Source organism: Austrofundulus limnaeus, unplaced genomic scaffold (assembly GCF_001266775.1).
Source record: "Austrofundulus limnaeus strain Quisiro unplaced genomic scaffold, Austrofundulus_limnaeus-1.0 Scaffold256, whole genome shotgun sequence".
Classification (NCBI taxonomy): domain Eukaryota; kingdom Metazoa; phylum Chordata; class Actinopteri; order Cyprinodontiformes; family Rivulidae; genus Austrofundulus; species Austrofundulus limnaeus.
This window is the reverse complement of record NW_013952658.1, coordinates 400,065-416,339: the sequence shown is the minus strand read 5'-3', so window position 1 is coordinate 416,339 and position 16,275 is coordinate 400,065. Positions and strand designations below refer to the sequence as shown.

Here is a 16,275-nt window from a genome sequence, read left to right as displayed (position 1 = left end):
ACTATCAACTATAATTATAAAATCATCTTCTTAACAGAAGATGAAACTTGGGCATGAAAGGTGGTAGGTGATACCCAATCCTTCAGTAACAGAGTATTTTTTACACACACATTTTACATCTGCAGTCATGTTACATGTACAAAATAATTACGACACCACTGACTTTAAACACAGCTGCTAAAGGTTTTATTGTATTTTGGCTTTATTGCACAAAAATCAGAGTTCAGTAACTAAGTACAAATACTTCTTTACTGTACTTAAGTAGAATTTTTGGGTATCTGTACTTGAGTAATTATTTTTCAGCCTACTTTTTACTTCTACTTCTTTCATTTTAATGAATTATATTATTACATTTGGCCACAGCCCTCAGATAGATTTTCATTTTGGAGAAAAGTTCTGGACACCCTTGACATATGTACATAAACTGAAACAACTAGACTAGTGTATCCTAAATTTAACATGAATTCATTATTTTAACACGATATAGTCATTTCTGCATTATTTTGGGGAGGTCATCACTTCCTTATAAATGTCATTACAGAAAATCTAACTACTCATTTTAAATCAATACTTTTACTTTTAATACTTAAGTACAAAAAATATCAGATACTTTAAGACTTTTACTCAAGTAATATTCCTAAATGACACTTTATCTTTTACCAAAGTAACTTTTTGGTAAGATACTTGTACTTTTACTCAAGTATCACTTTGTGGTATTTTATACAACACTGACAAAAATGTACCTACTGTACATATGTCACAGTTTTAAGGACACAAGCAGTTTATATTTGCCAATTATATGTTGAGCTTAAACTTATTCTGTCATTGAAAACAAATGTCAAAGCTTCCACTTCCATTTGCATTTTCATGACAAAACTCCATTCCAGCTCAGTGTGAGCTCAAAGACCTGTTCCCCGTAAAACGATTGAGGCCCAGTTCCAGTGCAGCATCCAGGGGGCCGCAGTACCCTTTTTCTCCCTTCATTCTCCACAGACTAGACCAGCAGAGTCAGAGTGGATTGGCTCTGCTCTTCAGGCTGTGTAATTCTCTGCAGCAGGGTAATGTCACCCTGGTTCACCATCACGGCTCATTCTGTACTTTTATTCTTCTCAGAGCCTTTAAACGCTTCATTAGTCTTTAACAAGACTGCAGAGCTTACTCCAAAGTCTGTGTTTAACCCCTCCCTGTCCAACTCACTTTCTGACTCTGTCTGTTTTGATTATAAACATTTTCACGGTCTGTGCTCCACATTATTTCTGCAGTTTTAGAGTTCACATCCAGTCTGTTAGTGCTGTTTGTGATTCTGATCACTGCACACTGTGTCTAACAGCAGTGCAGTCAATGGTGTGGGGGTTGTTTTGGACCGAAGCCTTCCTCATAGACACCCACACTGAATAGACAACATTGATGCTTCCCTATCCTGCTACTCCCCCTCACTTGCTGTCCCTCTTTTCCCTGGATTGTCATTTCCTGAATGAGCCTTTCAGAACTCTAGGCCTGCAGGCAAAGATACAAAACCTTTCCCTACTAGTTAAAGGGACAGGACCTGGGTCTTTTAAAGCCCTTAGTCGGGTACCATCAAGCTAACAATGTAACATGCTTATTGAGGTTCTTTGTGTAAAAGCAGAACGTAATTGTTGCACTTCCAAATGGGGGTGTGTTTTGACTCAGGAGTTACAAAACTGTCCCACTTTCTCATTTCAGGGTGTCCCACAGCTCGCTTGTGCCAAAGCACTGTACAACTATGATGGCAAGGAACCAGGAGATCTCAAATTCACCAAAGGCGATATCATTATCCTGCGCCGGCAAGTAGATGAGAACTGGTACCATGGAGAGATGGGTGGAGTGCACGGCTTTTTCCCCACTAACTTTGTGCAGGTCATTAAGCCGCTGCCACAGCCGCCGCCTCAGTGCAAAGCTCTCTATGACTTTGAGCTCAAAGACAAAGAGGCYGACAAGGACTGTCTGCCCTTCTCCAAGGTGAGATACTGCAAAGCCTTTTGCCACATAGCCAGCACAGTAAAACAAAAATACCTCTCATTACAGTGACAATCTGTCTTGTAAGCCTTCATTTTCCAGAGTTATATGTGTGCTTGAATGTCAGGCTTTTTAAGCTAAACACCCCAACAGCAATGGTTTGGATTTAGAGCCAGGCTTGTTGATGAGCAGCTGTAATTAAACTGGGGAGAATAAAGGGAATTTACAGCGAGGCATAGCTTAACTACAGTGATTGAGCTGCTTTGTTTATCCAGATGTTGGGTCATACTTTGATTGTATTGTATTCTCTCATCAAGTTATATGCCACATGAGCAAAAAGAGAAACAAGCTTAGTAAATTGTTTTGTGACCAAAACACCTTTACTCTTGGATGTGTTTCATGAGTCATCATTAATACTTCTCTTCAGTATTTGTTCCTAAAAGTTGAGCTAAACTCTCACACACTGGTTTAATAAAGGTTTTCTTCTCACACACTTCCCTCTCTGCTTTTGTTTAGGATGATATCCTGACTGTAATACGCAGAGTTGATGAAAACTGGGCAGAGGGAATGCTGGGAGATAAAATTGGAATTTTTCCCATCTCATATGTGGAGGTAATTAATGTTTTTTTATTATTATTATGGAAGAGTCATTGATAAGGCATCTTAGACCCAGCTAGCAAAATGTGAGTGAATCAACATTGAAATATGGTCAGGCATGTTACTGAATCTATGTTAAAATTATACAGAAAGTGGTCAGTGACTTGTTGAAACAATGTTAGGTTTTCAACCATAACTGATACAGTGATATCAGTGTTGATTCACTATATCAACGTAGAGTTGATAAAATGTTGGCATTTCAGTCATTAGAATTCAACCATGAAACGTTACCTGCGTTTCCATTGCAAATGTGTGCAAAACTTGGTCGATATTCTGTTAATGTCGAAAAATCACAGTTTCGCAATTGCGGTGTTTCCATTGAGTAAGAAATGCTATTAAGTCATGCGTGAGCACGCTTGTTCTCGCGATATCATTACAAACATGGCGGCACCGGATGTAAACACATGCATCCACGACACAAGCGCTCATCCTCAGTCATCAGAGGAGACGTCTGCGTCTTATCCAGGCTTTCGAGCACCAAGCCCCTTATATTTGGGAGCGGCTACGTATGCAGCGTTTTTGGGAAAATGTAGTCGTGAGTTTACTACTTTCTTTTACAACTTCCGTCATTTTACTACTACTACTACTACTACTACTACTTGTTTTCTTCTTCATTGTATTTTTTTTTTTTTTTTTTTGCCAGTAGAAACAGCCAGTTGTTGATCACGTGACTCCCGTGATGCGAAAAACGTTTTCCCATTGCAATTTTGTGGAATACATCAATTTTGATACGGCCAAAAAAATACCTCATCCTAGCGCAAAACCATTTTGTCGAAAAAAGTTAGTTTTTTTCGAAATTGACGTGTTTCCATTAAGCAAATTTATTTTCGAAATTCTAATTTGCGCATTTTCATGGTCAATGGAAACACAGCTATTGATTCAATAACATCTTTTCAACGTTGGTTATTTGGCTAGAATTGGATGATTGTTAGATGATTGATTCACCATCGAACTTTTTTGACCATAATTCAACATTGAATTAACATCTTTTGCTATCTGGGGAAAGATAAACGTTTACCAATTTAATTTAAACATACATATTTGTACACAAATACACACACACACGCGCGCACACACACACACACACACATACTATATATATATATATATAAATATATACACTTCTCATTCAACCACAATTAAATTCACTCTATCTACGAGGCACAATTATATAGAATCTATAAACTATTTGTATTATAATAACAAGCTGGAATGAAAACAACCAAAAATGAAACAAAAGTAACGACTTTCTACTTCTTGCCTTTTTTAAAAAATGTAAGGAGTAGAAATAAAAAATAGGCTGAAAAATAATTACTCAAGTAAAGTACAGATACCCAAAAAATTCTACTTAAGTACAGTAAAGAAGTATTTGTACTTAGTTACTTTACAACTCTGAGAATTTAATAGCAGTTCATCCATCCATTCATCCAGTTTCTTTACCCACTTTAACGTTCAGGGTTGCAGGGCAGCTCGCGTCTATTTCCAGCTGTCATTGGGCGAGAAGTGGGGTACACCCTGGACAGGTCACAAGTCCATCACAGGAAAAACTTAGAGACAAATGAACGTTCACACTTTCGTTGACACCTAGTGACAACTAGAGTTAGAACTAATCTAATATTCATGTTGTTAGTCTGTGGGAGGAAACTGGAGTACCCAGAGACAACCCCTGATTGACGTCACTTGTAGATTTCATCACCGTTTATCATCATCAGTGATACTCGTTGTCGACACCTGCCTCTCTTCTCTCACAGTTCAACTCTGCGGCTCGTCAGCTTATAGAGTCAGACAAGCAGTCGGACTCGAGTGGAGACTCCGGTGAAGGGGCCTCCTTGGGGCCTCAGAGCAACGGTGCCCAGCGGGCAGGAGAGAAGAAGAACAGCAAGAAACGGCATTCCTTCACTTCCCTCACTATGTCCCACAAACCCATGCTAGCTCCTCCCCCGCAGCGCCACTCCATGGAGATCAGTGGGCCGGTCCTCATCAGCTCCAGCAATCCCACGGCAGCTGCCCGGATCGGCGAGATTAGCGGGGGGCTTTCCAGCAGCGCACCTTCACAGGTAAGACTGCTCACAGAGAGGCACAAAAAGCTGTGCTGTTTGTTTTAAAGCTGCGGCACTTATTTGCAGAGGTAGAAGTAGACCTTCACACATGGCTTTAAAACCACCAAACCTGMTGACACCTACTTTAATCCACTTTTCTGTTTGAAATGTAAGGTTATACTAGTTCTGGTTTTTTCATTGTAGTTTAGTTTTATTTAGTTGTGACAGTTTTTCTTTTAATTCAGTTAGTTGTATTTAATATTTTGGAGTGGATTTGCTAGTTTTTATTAGTTATTATTGCTTTTTTTAATGCTTACTTTTAGTTTAGTTTTTATTAATTCTAGTATTATTATTATTATTTTTTTGTAGTTTGAATAAACATATTTGCCAATGCATCGTCCAGCTTGAAGTGTTCCTGTGAGTTCATTAACCAGCAGCTTTTTCATCACTAGTCAAAGCAGTCCGTTATAGCAACACTTTCCTAAAATAATCCGTAACTCAATTTTGCCAACAAAGGACTTGGGCAGTTGTTTTAAGAAGGTGATTAGAAAAACATTAATCGATTACTTTTTGGCACTTGACAATCAATACATGTCAATCAATACAATGGCAGACAGACTGACTGGAGATTACTCCGGTCAGTCCGCTCGGTGCTCCTCTCTGCTTCAAATAAGAAGAACATTAAAATGAAGTTCTGTAATTTATTTATCTATCAACACAATTGATGTATAGCCTGAAATCTGTAATTTTCACACAGTTTGGAACAATTTTTTATAAAGAGCAAATCTTTCCCACTAAATTGGTCATATGACTACAAAATAAGGGTGTTCAGGGACTCCAGGGGATTAATCGTCAAATTAATCGTTATCGGCTAAATACCACAATTAATTGTGATTAATTTTTTTTGCCAATATTGCCCAACTCTACTACTAAGAGAAGCTAGCTTGTCAAGATACTCAGTTAATTAGTCCCTTGAGAAGTATTCCACCTATTCTATTACCTGTTTCCACTACAAGATGCTTTTAATTTTCTCACAGTCATATTCAAAGAAATCCCAAATCGGACTTTACTACTTTCTCCCAACTTTTGTTGTTGTCATTTTGCAGGCAAGCTCTGAGCAGCAGCACACTGYAAACAGGTGACGTTACGGACCATAATATGCCGTAAGCTGCCCACAGATAATGTGAAACTGCTCAATTAAAAAAAAAAAGATTAGTTTAATCAGTCCACACGGCTCAAAATAAATTGACAAACATTAAAACTAAGGATATTCTATCTATATCTATAATTTCAGTTAGTTTTAGTTAGTTTTGTAAAAAGATTTTACAGTTTTAGTTAATTATCGTTTTTAAATTTTATTACAGTTTTTATTTATTTCAGTAAAGTAAAATGTTTTTTCAATTTCAGTTTTCATTATTTAGTTTTAGTTAACTATAATAATCCTGTTGAAATGACTCTTAATTAACTCAGTATTCATTACTGTAGCAAATAAAACGTTTACAGCAAACAATCATGTATTTGAAGAGCAGCGTCCAGCTTTAGCTCACATTGTTTCATCAAGGTTTTTATAACCTTTAAAGGCGTCACTCTCCTCCTGTTCTCCGTGCGTCCCTCCGTGATGGGGGATATATCAACAGTTGGCGTCAGGTTCTATCTTGTTCCTCAAGGTTTCTACACTGATCCTCACAGCTGCTTTGTGGTTGCCAGTTGCCTGATGATAGACTTTCAGAGGAATAGACATGCAGATACACAAGAAGTCATTGATTTAAAAGATAAACTATTAGCAGCTGATGAAGTAGGAAGTATAGAGAAGCTGTGATATTTTACTTTTACATTTATTCTGTTGATTTAACAGCAATTTAGTGATTTATTCTAGACAGAATCATAGAGTTATCAAAGATTTCAATATTTTATCTTTATGTGTTAAAAACTGACAGTTTGAAAACATAAAAACCTGTTTTGTGAAAAGGTCTTTTTATAGTCATGTTTCCAGACAGATTTCATGCTACCAAGCAGTTGTCTTCCCCCAGTTTCTGCAGACAGCTCACTTTTTCTTTGTTCATGTCTGTCTTCTAGTGTATTTTTATCCTCTTCAGCATCATTTCCTTTGTTGTATGGAAACTGCAGGCTCCCTGCAACGCTGTGTTCAAATTACACCTCTAAAAGGTTCAATCATTAAACTTTTTTGCCGTCTGAGTTTTTGTGTGCCTCTCTGTGAAATGAAGACAAAAAAGTATTTGTCTACAGCAAAAGCAGATCTTCAGGATCTTTTCAAACCACATCCTTGTTTAAATGTAATTTGTATGTAATGAAAGACTTGCATTCGTTCAGGAGGTTTGATCTGTTGCCCGTTTTTCACCAGTCATTATCAGGAAGCAGTTTAGAATAACAGAAATGTTTTTGACCTTGTAAAGTGATCTTTCTTCATTGTCAACAGGGCTGGCAGTTTTCATAGGCCACTGTTTGGTAAAATCACAACAGGAACCATTTTGTCTTATTTTCTTTCATTTAGCTGCATTTGTCTTTTTTCATTCTAAACCTCAGACAAAACACAACAAAGGTTATCACAGGCTGCCCAGAGGGCTGTGTAGTCTGTCTTGGAAATTAACTTGCTGTCTCTGTGCTAGATGATGGAGGGAGGGAGGTTTCTGAAGGAAAAAAAACAAGCTGGTATTGTCGATTTTCTGTGTGCATTTTTAAAATTGTGTATTTGATAGGGACAGATACAAGAAACATAGATCAAAGCAATCTTAACCTGCATCACAGTGTACGTAGCTGTAGCTAATTCACAAAACCCATCTCTAGAAGGCTCTTTAACAGTTTGTTTAAATGAAAAGTTAAGATCAACAGTATTTACAATAAAATGTTGTAAAACCTTGTGTTTAAAACTACTGAACCAAAACAATTAGAATATTTAAAAATGAATACAATTCTGGTTCATATTTAGCCAATTCTTTAGCTTTGAAGTGAGCATTTTAAAGTCAGTTATGATCTTAAAATCAGGTGGTAATGAGTTCCAAAACTTACAGCTCCTAACAGAGAAGGCTGTCTGTCCTGCAAATACAGTCATGATTGGTGGCACTTCTAGTGACTCTAATGCTGTTCTGTCTCTCAACAAATGTGTGTAATGGCTCAGATGCTACTTGACTGATGCATTTATGAAAGCGAAAACAAAAGCTAATAAAACTTTCAGAGCTCATTAGATTATATTTCTTAATAATGGTACAGTGATGATTGGCTTTTTATCCATAATTTTTACAGCCTGATTGTATAAAGAGCCAGTGCGTTTGGTTACAGTTGGAGAGGCCTGTGCCTGTGACATAAAAATCATAGAATGCAGGTGGAGTTGGACAAAATTCAATCACGTGCAGTTAATCATCAGAAATAATTTAATTGATTGTTTTTTGGCATTTGATGAATAATATGATTAACATTAGGAAGCAGACTGGAGATTTCCCCGATGCTCCTCTCCGCTTCAAATATGACTAACATTTTAAAAAAAGTTCTGTAGTTTATTTACCATAACTGGTTTTACTTGGTTTATTAACACAATTTAAAATTTGATTTAAAGCCTGAAGTCTGTACTTTTGACACAATTTGGAACTGATTTTTATGGAGAGCAAATCGTTTAAATTGATCATGTGACTAGCACATTCAGGGGTCCAGGGACTCCAGGGGATTAATCATCATATTAACCGTTATTGGCTAAATACCACAATTATTCGTGATTAATTTGTTTGCTAATATCGCCCAACCCTAAATGCAGGGCTGCCTGACTTGGCATATACAGTAATTTCTAATTAGTTTGAATCAATATTACTTTGTATTGTTTTTGAAATTGTCTTTATATTATTATCAAATTTAAACTGAGGAGCCAGTACCGAACCAAGGATGTCAGACATAGTTGGATAATACCTCTGCAGCTTGTTCTGGTAACTGAGCGGCTGCATAAAGAACCGCATCATCTGCATAAAGTTGACAGCTGACACCTGAGCAGTGCAGAGGCAAGTMGTTTATGAAGAGACTAAACAGCAAAGGGCCGAGTATCGAGCCTTGTGGAATGCCCTTTTTTATGTTCAAAAATCCAGATACGCTCTATTTCAACACACTGAGCTCAAGACTGAAGTTATGTAAACTACTGTAACTTATTGCCTCAACTGAAAAATAAAACCCTGATATTTTAGATACAATCAAACTATGATTAACCATATTGAATGCCCTTTTAAGGTTGATAAATACAGCACCCATCACATTACCTTTATCCAGGGACTTGTTTAAACTTTCAGTTAAAAAGCAGTTTGCCCCTTCAGGAGAATAACCTGGTCTAAACCCAAATTGCTGTGGGTGGAGGAGTTGCTAGATTCTAAATACTCAATCATTTGTGCTGCAACAACTTACTTACTTTACATAAAACTGGTAAAAATGATGTAGGGCGATAGTTAGAGTCCTGACTTCCTGTTTTGAGTTCCTCAGTGATTACTGCTTTTTTCCAAGAACTTGAAAACATACCTTTTCTTATGGAGAGATTAATGAGATGTGTCAGTGGTTTAACAAAGACATCTTGATATTTTTTTAAGAAAACAACTATTCATATTATAAATGTCAGTCGATTTGGAATTTGAAAGCTTGTTATTTCTGCAACTTTTTTATCCTGAACCTCTTCTATATGAAAGGAATCTGTTGAGGTAATTCCCAGTAACTGATTAGGAGCGTCTACAGACTGATTGTACAAAATACAGAATGAATTGAAATTTTCAGCCATAATGGCACTATTATACTATTACCAATGGTGGGCAGCACCAATCTAGAAATTAGTTCCACTAGCCCTAAAACACTAACTCAAATATTTAGGTCTCCTAATTGTAAAAGCTTTAATGCACTGAACATTTTGGTAAAAGCTAATTCTAAAGCACTAAAATAACCCAGTCACCCATGAATATTCTTCAACAGACAACATGAGTCACGTWGCTCTCTGACTTATCATTGACATTCCACAGCTGTATTTGGGCTCATATATTGTCAATATTTTCACCTGGTGGATAAGTGACACACATATGAACAAAATGTGTGACAGCTTTCACCCTCAGCTGTTAACATTAACATGGATCAATAACTTGTATAGACCTCAGTTAATGATTCTAAATTTAACCTATAAATTTAGGAAGTGCTAATCCACAAATAAATTGTAAAATTAGCAAAAGCCCTAAAGCACTAATCAGGAAATTAGTTCCCCTATTAGTACTTTAAGGGAATTGTGCCCACCACTGACTATTACCATTGATGGTAAGTTCAGTTATCCTTTTGTATTTATTGGTCCTGTTGGTCAGATTATTTGCTTCCAAAGTGAACTATTGATGGTTTTAGTCTTGTCATTTAGTTGAAAATAATGTGGTGTTTTTGCTTCATCAAAAGGTCAGTGTTACATTTTAAACTTGAAGAGGTTTTAAGAGCCAAATTCCACTTCTCCGTAAATTTTTGTGTTTCAGTATTTATCCACGATAATGTAGTTTTTTTCTTTTTTCTTTTTTTTGTYTAGATTTTATTTGCTTTGTGAATTTTTCCAAAAGTCCTGCAATTGTTGCTGTCATGGAACTACAACACTCCCCTACATCATCTGGATGCATAATATGGTCCCATTTTATCTTACTGAGTTCCCTTTCAAATTGCAGTTTTTGATTTTGGAATGATACTTTTTATCCTTTCATTGTTAGGTTTACCAAAGTACTGCAGGTGTTTTCTTGTCAGTTTCCCAGCTGCCAGAGTCATGTTATGGTCTGAAAGTCCTGTAATAAGATTATAAGTTCTGGTTTGTTACTAAATACCAGGTCAATGAGGGTTTTAGTCTGCCTAGGTAACCTTGTCTGTCTTTTATTCATTTGCTGATAATTAAATTTTGTCATGATTGCTTTTAGTCTTTGTTTACAGTGTTTATCAGACCAATTGATATTAAAATACGCATTCCATATTGTCCGTCATTGAGAATCAAGCTGTTTAACTACAAGACTCAGTTTGTCATAAAATAGAGTATCATAAGGAGATGGATTATATGGCATTCCAGAGGGGTGTTCAAATCAACCAACTGGCTTACATTTCTTAAATTTTAAGAAAATACACTCTTGTCAATGTGCCTTGTGCATTATAGAATTTCAGACCAACAATGCTAGCTTTGAGCACGTTGTTGCTCTCTGAGAGATTCAGCTTAAGAGGCAGATCTGTCTGAAGCAGTCATCCTTGAAGGGTCAACAGGTTACAGGGAGAGATTGTGTGTTTGTGTTGCCTTGTTACCAGGACATCATGAAGACGTGTTTGTATGACTGATTGGAAAAGCTGCCACTAATGAAATGTCACAGGACCTTTTTTGAACTGCTCGGTGGGTTCGTTATTTCGTAAAATTGAGCYAATATTGAGCATTCTTAAAGATCAGTGTGTCCTTGATAAGTGCTTTTTCTGCAGTAGGTTCAGACTGATGAATTAAAGTCTTACATTTCTCCTTTTGTTGACAGGTACATATTTGCACAACTGGACTAATTGTGACCCCGCCTCCTAGTAGTCCTGTTACTACAGCAACAGTTTTCACATTTCCCTCTGATGCAAGCTACACATCCATCACCTTGGTAGGTTATCAACTGTGCATGCTTTTTACTCCAGTATCTGATACTACTTGATAGGGCTGGGTATTATGGCCAATTCTCTAAATCGATTTGATTTTGATTCATTAAGTTCAGAATCAATTAATCACGATTTGATTCGATTCAGTGCAATTCAATTCAGTGAATAYGTTTATTGATACTGATATTGTATAAAATATCACCATGTTTTTTCTCTTCAACATAAACAACAGGTTTTAAGGACATACTTTTAAATTAAACTGTTTAATCTTATCTGGATAGCTTTTTAACAATACCAAGCCAGAAAGAAAACAAGCCAAAATGAAACAGGCATAACGACTTTCTACTTCGTACCTTTTTATAAAACATACAAAGTACAGATAATTGTGTGAAAATGTAAGGGCTGAAAAATAATTACTTGAGTAAAGTACAGATAATTAAAATTTCTACTTAGTTACAGTAACAAAGTATTTGTACTTAGTTACTTTACAGCTCTGCCTACTGTCAGATCTTCTACATTGTTCTCAGAAAAGTTCCATATGTAAAATAGTTACATCATTGCTGTTGCCACCATGATTCTCTGCACTGGCTCTTTTTTTTACTCTGTTTCCTCTTCAGTCCAGCGTGTACCTCCATGTTTACATGTTACGTCAGCTCCATGTCATGTGACTGACAGGAGTAGTAGCCTAGAGGGAAATAAGAGGAGGGAAAAGTGGTCAAGTTGTCTGAATCATTTTCTAATTTTTGGGCTGATAAAAACACTGTTAGTGGTTTTTGCTCTGTTTTAACACACAGGAGATGGTTACACGATCTGGGATTGTTGAGTAAGTTTGTGAATAAGCGTAAGTTGTAAGCCAGAAAATACACATGCATGTAAAATGCAGCTTATCAACTGCTGCCATGAAAAGGTATTGTGACATACATTTGACTGCTTTTAGCCAAATATTTCATAAACAATCACAGATTTTAATCAGTCTCAGAGAGAAGTCAATGGATGCAGCTCTACAGCTGATTATAATTTGAAGTCCACTTAAGAATGGATGGCTTCCAACTTACTCAGTTTTACAGATGTTGAGGTAACATCTGGTGTGGCAGTAGCTGAGTCACCCATAACAAATACTTTGAGCGCTAACAGATTGCTTAAGATCTTTGTTTGAAACCGTGGCATGCAAGGCAGAGGGTGATAAGTATTTGAGAATCCAGATCAGATTTTTGCCCAAAGGAAAAGCGTCCAGTGTCCATGAAGAGGCTTGATGCAATTTGTGTACATACTTAGGATTTTATTGAGGTCATTGAGAGCAAACGTTTTGAGAAATCCCTCCAGGCCACTCAGAACAGCGTGCACACTTCCTGTCTGTCTATGTGTAAGCTTTGGTATGTGGACTTACTGAATGAACAGGAATGTGTTCACAAAAGGTTGAGCTCTCCGCTTCACTTGGGAAACCTACACATGATTTCTCCAGCCTGCAGGCAACCTAATTATCTCAGCTCAGGCATCGGCAGCGAAGCGAGACACCCATCGACGCTCGCATACACACGTAGGCCTGTACACACACCACAGGGCTGTCTGAGTGCCACTCTCCTCCCCCCAGTGTGTCATGGAAGCTATTACTCTGCGGCTCACTGCTGCCAGTGTGGAGCATGGGAAGCTCCTGGGTGGAAGACTTGTTGGCAACATTTTATGACACACTCTGGCCTCATTTGGGTTGTTTTGTTTTATTTGCGTTGTGAAGACTTGATTTTGTAACTCGGTTAAGTTCTTCCTTTATTGTATGCTCTTCATCTAAACTCATTTTCTCCGAGGGCTGCTTGAGCCAGTTGTAATTAATTTTGATGTTTCATGTTTAACTTCAGCTAAACAGACTTTTTACATGTCCTCTTAAAAACACTGAAAAGTACTATGTGTACTACTGACTAAATGTGAAATAAATACTATTACTTACTATACTAAGTAAGATAGTTTAACTCACTGATGAGTTGAATTCTGATCTCTCTTATTTTCTGACAGGGAATTTCCATGTTTAATCAAGATGCATTATGGGAAATGCAGTTTATGGTCAATGCTGTGTTTAAAGCAGCTTATTTTAAGACATTAATGTGCTATCCTACTGCATTGCTCAGTTAATTAAAGCCAACAGCTCAGGGGCAGGAAAAGTAGTATTATGTTTCACCTTGTAAATTTATTTGCTTTGTAGCTTTCTATCATAACTTTAAAGTTTACCATCGGTATAAGGGACTATTTTTGTCCCTCCGTCTGTTTTCTTCCTCTTATCCGGGGTTGGGTCGCGGGGGCAGCAACCTAAACAGAGAGACCCAGACTTCCCTCTCCCCAGCCACTTGGGCCAGCTCACCTGGGGGAATCCCAAGGTGTTCCCAGGCCAGCTGAGATACATAGTCCCTCCAGTGTGTCCTGGGTCTTCCTCTGCATCTCTTACCAGTGGGACGTGCTCGGAACACCTCACCAGGGAGGCATCCAGGAGACATCCTAACCAGATGAACCACCTCAACTGGCTCCTCTCGACGTGGAAGAGCAGCGGCTCTACTCTGAGTCTCTCCTGGATGACTGAGCTTCTCACCCTACCTCTAAGGGAGAGCCCAGACACCCTGCGGAGGAAACTCATTTCAGCCGCTTGTATCCGTGATTAGGGCTGCACGATATTAGGAAAACCTGCAATGTGCGATAACAGTGCTTAATATTGGGATGACGAAATGACTTGCGATAAATGAACAAATATGTATGTAGTGTTGATATCTTTCTGCTCTGGGTTCAAAGCCCAAAAATCAACCTAAAATAAACTAATCTGTTCCATTCCAGCCTGAATTTCTTTTTCTAATTGACCAAATACATGAAGGGCTCAATTTGATTGGTGAAATATTTCAAGCTTCCATCTGAATGTCAAAACGCATAAATGCAAACTTTTGAGTCAACAATTTATTGCAGTTTATGCAGTTGTTGCGATATGCATATTGCACAGGCTATTCTCGCGATAACGATTAATTTTCGATATATTGTGCAGTCCTATCCATGATTTTGTTCTTTCAGTCAGTACCCAAAGCTCGTGACCATAGATGCAGGTAGGAACGTAGACTGACCGGTAAACCGAGAGCTTCGCATTTTGGCTCAGCTCTCGCTTCACCATGATGGATCGGTACAGCGCCCGCATCACTGCAGACACAACACCAATCCGCCTGTTGATCTCCCACTCTATTCTTCCCTCATTCGTGAACAAAAGGTCCTAGGTGAGGGATCAGACAAAGTGCAGCCCAAAGACCCCTTATGATGAATGTCTTAAATGGATTCAGTGTTCCCTCGCCTGGATGCAAGTCACCAGGGCCCCACTCTGGAGCCAGGCCTGGAGGTGGGGCAYGTTGGCGAGCACCTGGTGGCCAGGCTTTCACCCATGGAGCCCAGTCGGGCACAGCCCAAAGAGGAGAGGTGGGTCCCCCTTCCCATGGGGTCACCACCTGTGGGAGGGGCCAAAGGAGTCTGGTGCATTGTGTGCTGGGCAGTGGTCGAAGGCGAGGACCTTGGCGGTCTGATCTTCGGTTACAGAAGCTAGCTGACTATTTTCTTATTAAGTTAAAGGAGACCAATTATGGGTCCCAGAAATTTTTATGGTATGTCTGTGGGCTATCCAGACCATGTTCATTCAATTTAATGCACAAAATAATTCTCAGATAATAAAATTTCCCATTTTCTAGTTCTGCCTGCTCTGACTTCCGTTCAGAAGAGCTGTTTATGTTAATGAGCTCTGTTGGTAACGCCCTCCAAGCTCCGTCTTCCAGAGCCAGCGTTTACGTTAGCATGGCTAGAAATAGCAGAAGCTCCGTTGAACAACCGTATATATGAGACCCTGAGTCAGACCCAGAGGCAGAGTCGTGGTCGCAGCTTTTTTTTCTCCCCTTCCTCCTGTGTCGGAGCTCTGCGCTCACTCTGCATGCTCTTACAAGGCCAGGCAATTGGAGCAGCAGCGGTCAAAATACCTCAGAAACTTGAACAAATAGGCTATAGCTAAAAACAATAGAGGTACATGAGAAAATATGTTCATAACGAACGAAAATAAATAATTAAATTGTATCCGTGTCAGTCTCAAACCCTGGTCTCCCACTCTCTGGTCCAACACTCTACCCATTGCCCTATTGGAGGCTTGTTGTGAAATGARCTTCGCATTGCACAACAACAACCRTGACGGCTTTTTATACTGGAGGTGGTGCCTCACCCGGGGGTTGCTAAATAAGGGGCTGAACGCAGGTTCCGGTGGGTTGTCGTACGGCTTGTGACATCACAAAATGACGGAAGTATAAAACTTGTCATTAATATACATTAAAAATACATTTGCTTACAGTAAATATGCCCCTGGGTGCATTTTTTTTTTGGTCCTAGGACTGTTTTTTTTAGAAGTACATACCCAAAGTTGAGTTAAAAAAAAGCTTTAAAAGTGAATTTTGCATAATAGGTCCCCTTTAAACAAATTTTTTTGGAGGACCAGATGAGAGTCATCCGTAGGCCACATTCTGTTAGCGGAGCAGCGTTTTCGGTCGCTGCCGGATAGAGACCCTCCCCCAACTCGGGCCACATTTGGCCCACGGGCCTTGAGTTAGACTTCAGTTCAGTTGAGTTCAGTTTATTTATATAGCCCCAAGTCACAACAACTGTTGTCTCAGGGCACTGTACACAAACAAAACAATAAATCTAAAGAAGCCAGCAGACTGCGCCAAATCTTTGCTTCGTGACTGTCTCCCATCCTGAGCAGCACACCGGCAGCAGCAGAGAGGAAAAACTCCCCCTTTACAGGAAGAAACCTCCAGCAGAACCAGGCTCAGGACAGGCAGCCATCTGCCTCGACCGGCTAGGTTGGGGGACAGGAAAAAGACACAGGTAAACACAAAACGGGTCCAGGTGTATTTTCCTCTGGAAGAGAGACAAAGAAAACACGTTATTGATAGAAGTAATTATAACAAACACGTAGAGAAGAGAGACTACAGATAACAGC

At 38.7% G+C, this 16,275-nt stretch overlaps 1 protein-coding gene across 4 annotated transcripts in view; it reads left to right on the top strand.

Annotated features, from left to right (window-relative positions):
- The window catches only part of sh3rf1 (SH3 domain containing ring finger 1), a 75,397-nt gene that overhangs the window by 40,254 nt on the left and 18,868 nt on the right, over positions 1–16,275 (top strand). For all 4 annotated transcript variants that reach the window (XM_014020540.1, XM_014020536.1, XM_014020539.1 and 1 more), the window contains exons 3-6: positions 1,705–1,980; positions 2,494–2,589; positions 4,386–4,691; positions 11,177–11,287. In XM_014020540.1, the coding sequence (XP_013875994.1) occupies positions 1,705–1,980; positions 2,494–2,589; positions 4,386–4,691; positions 11,177–11,287 (789 nt within the window). The remainder of the gene's footprint in view (positions 1–1,704; positions 1,981–2,493; positions 2,590–4,385; positions 4,692–11,176; positions 11,288–16,275) is intronic.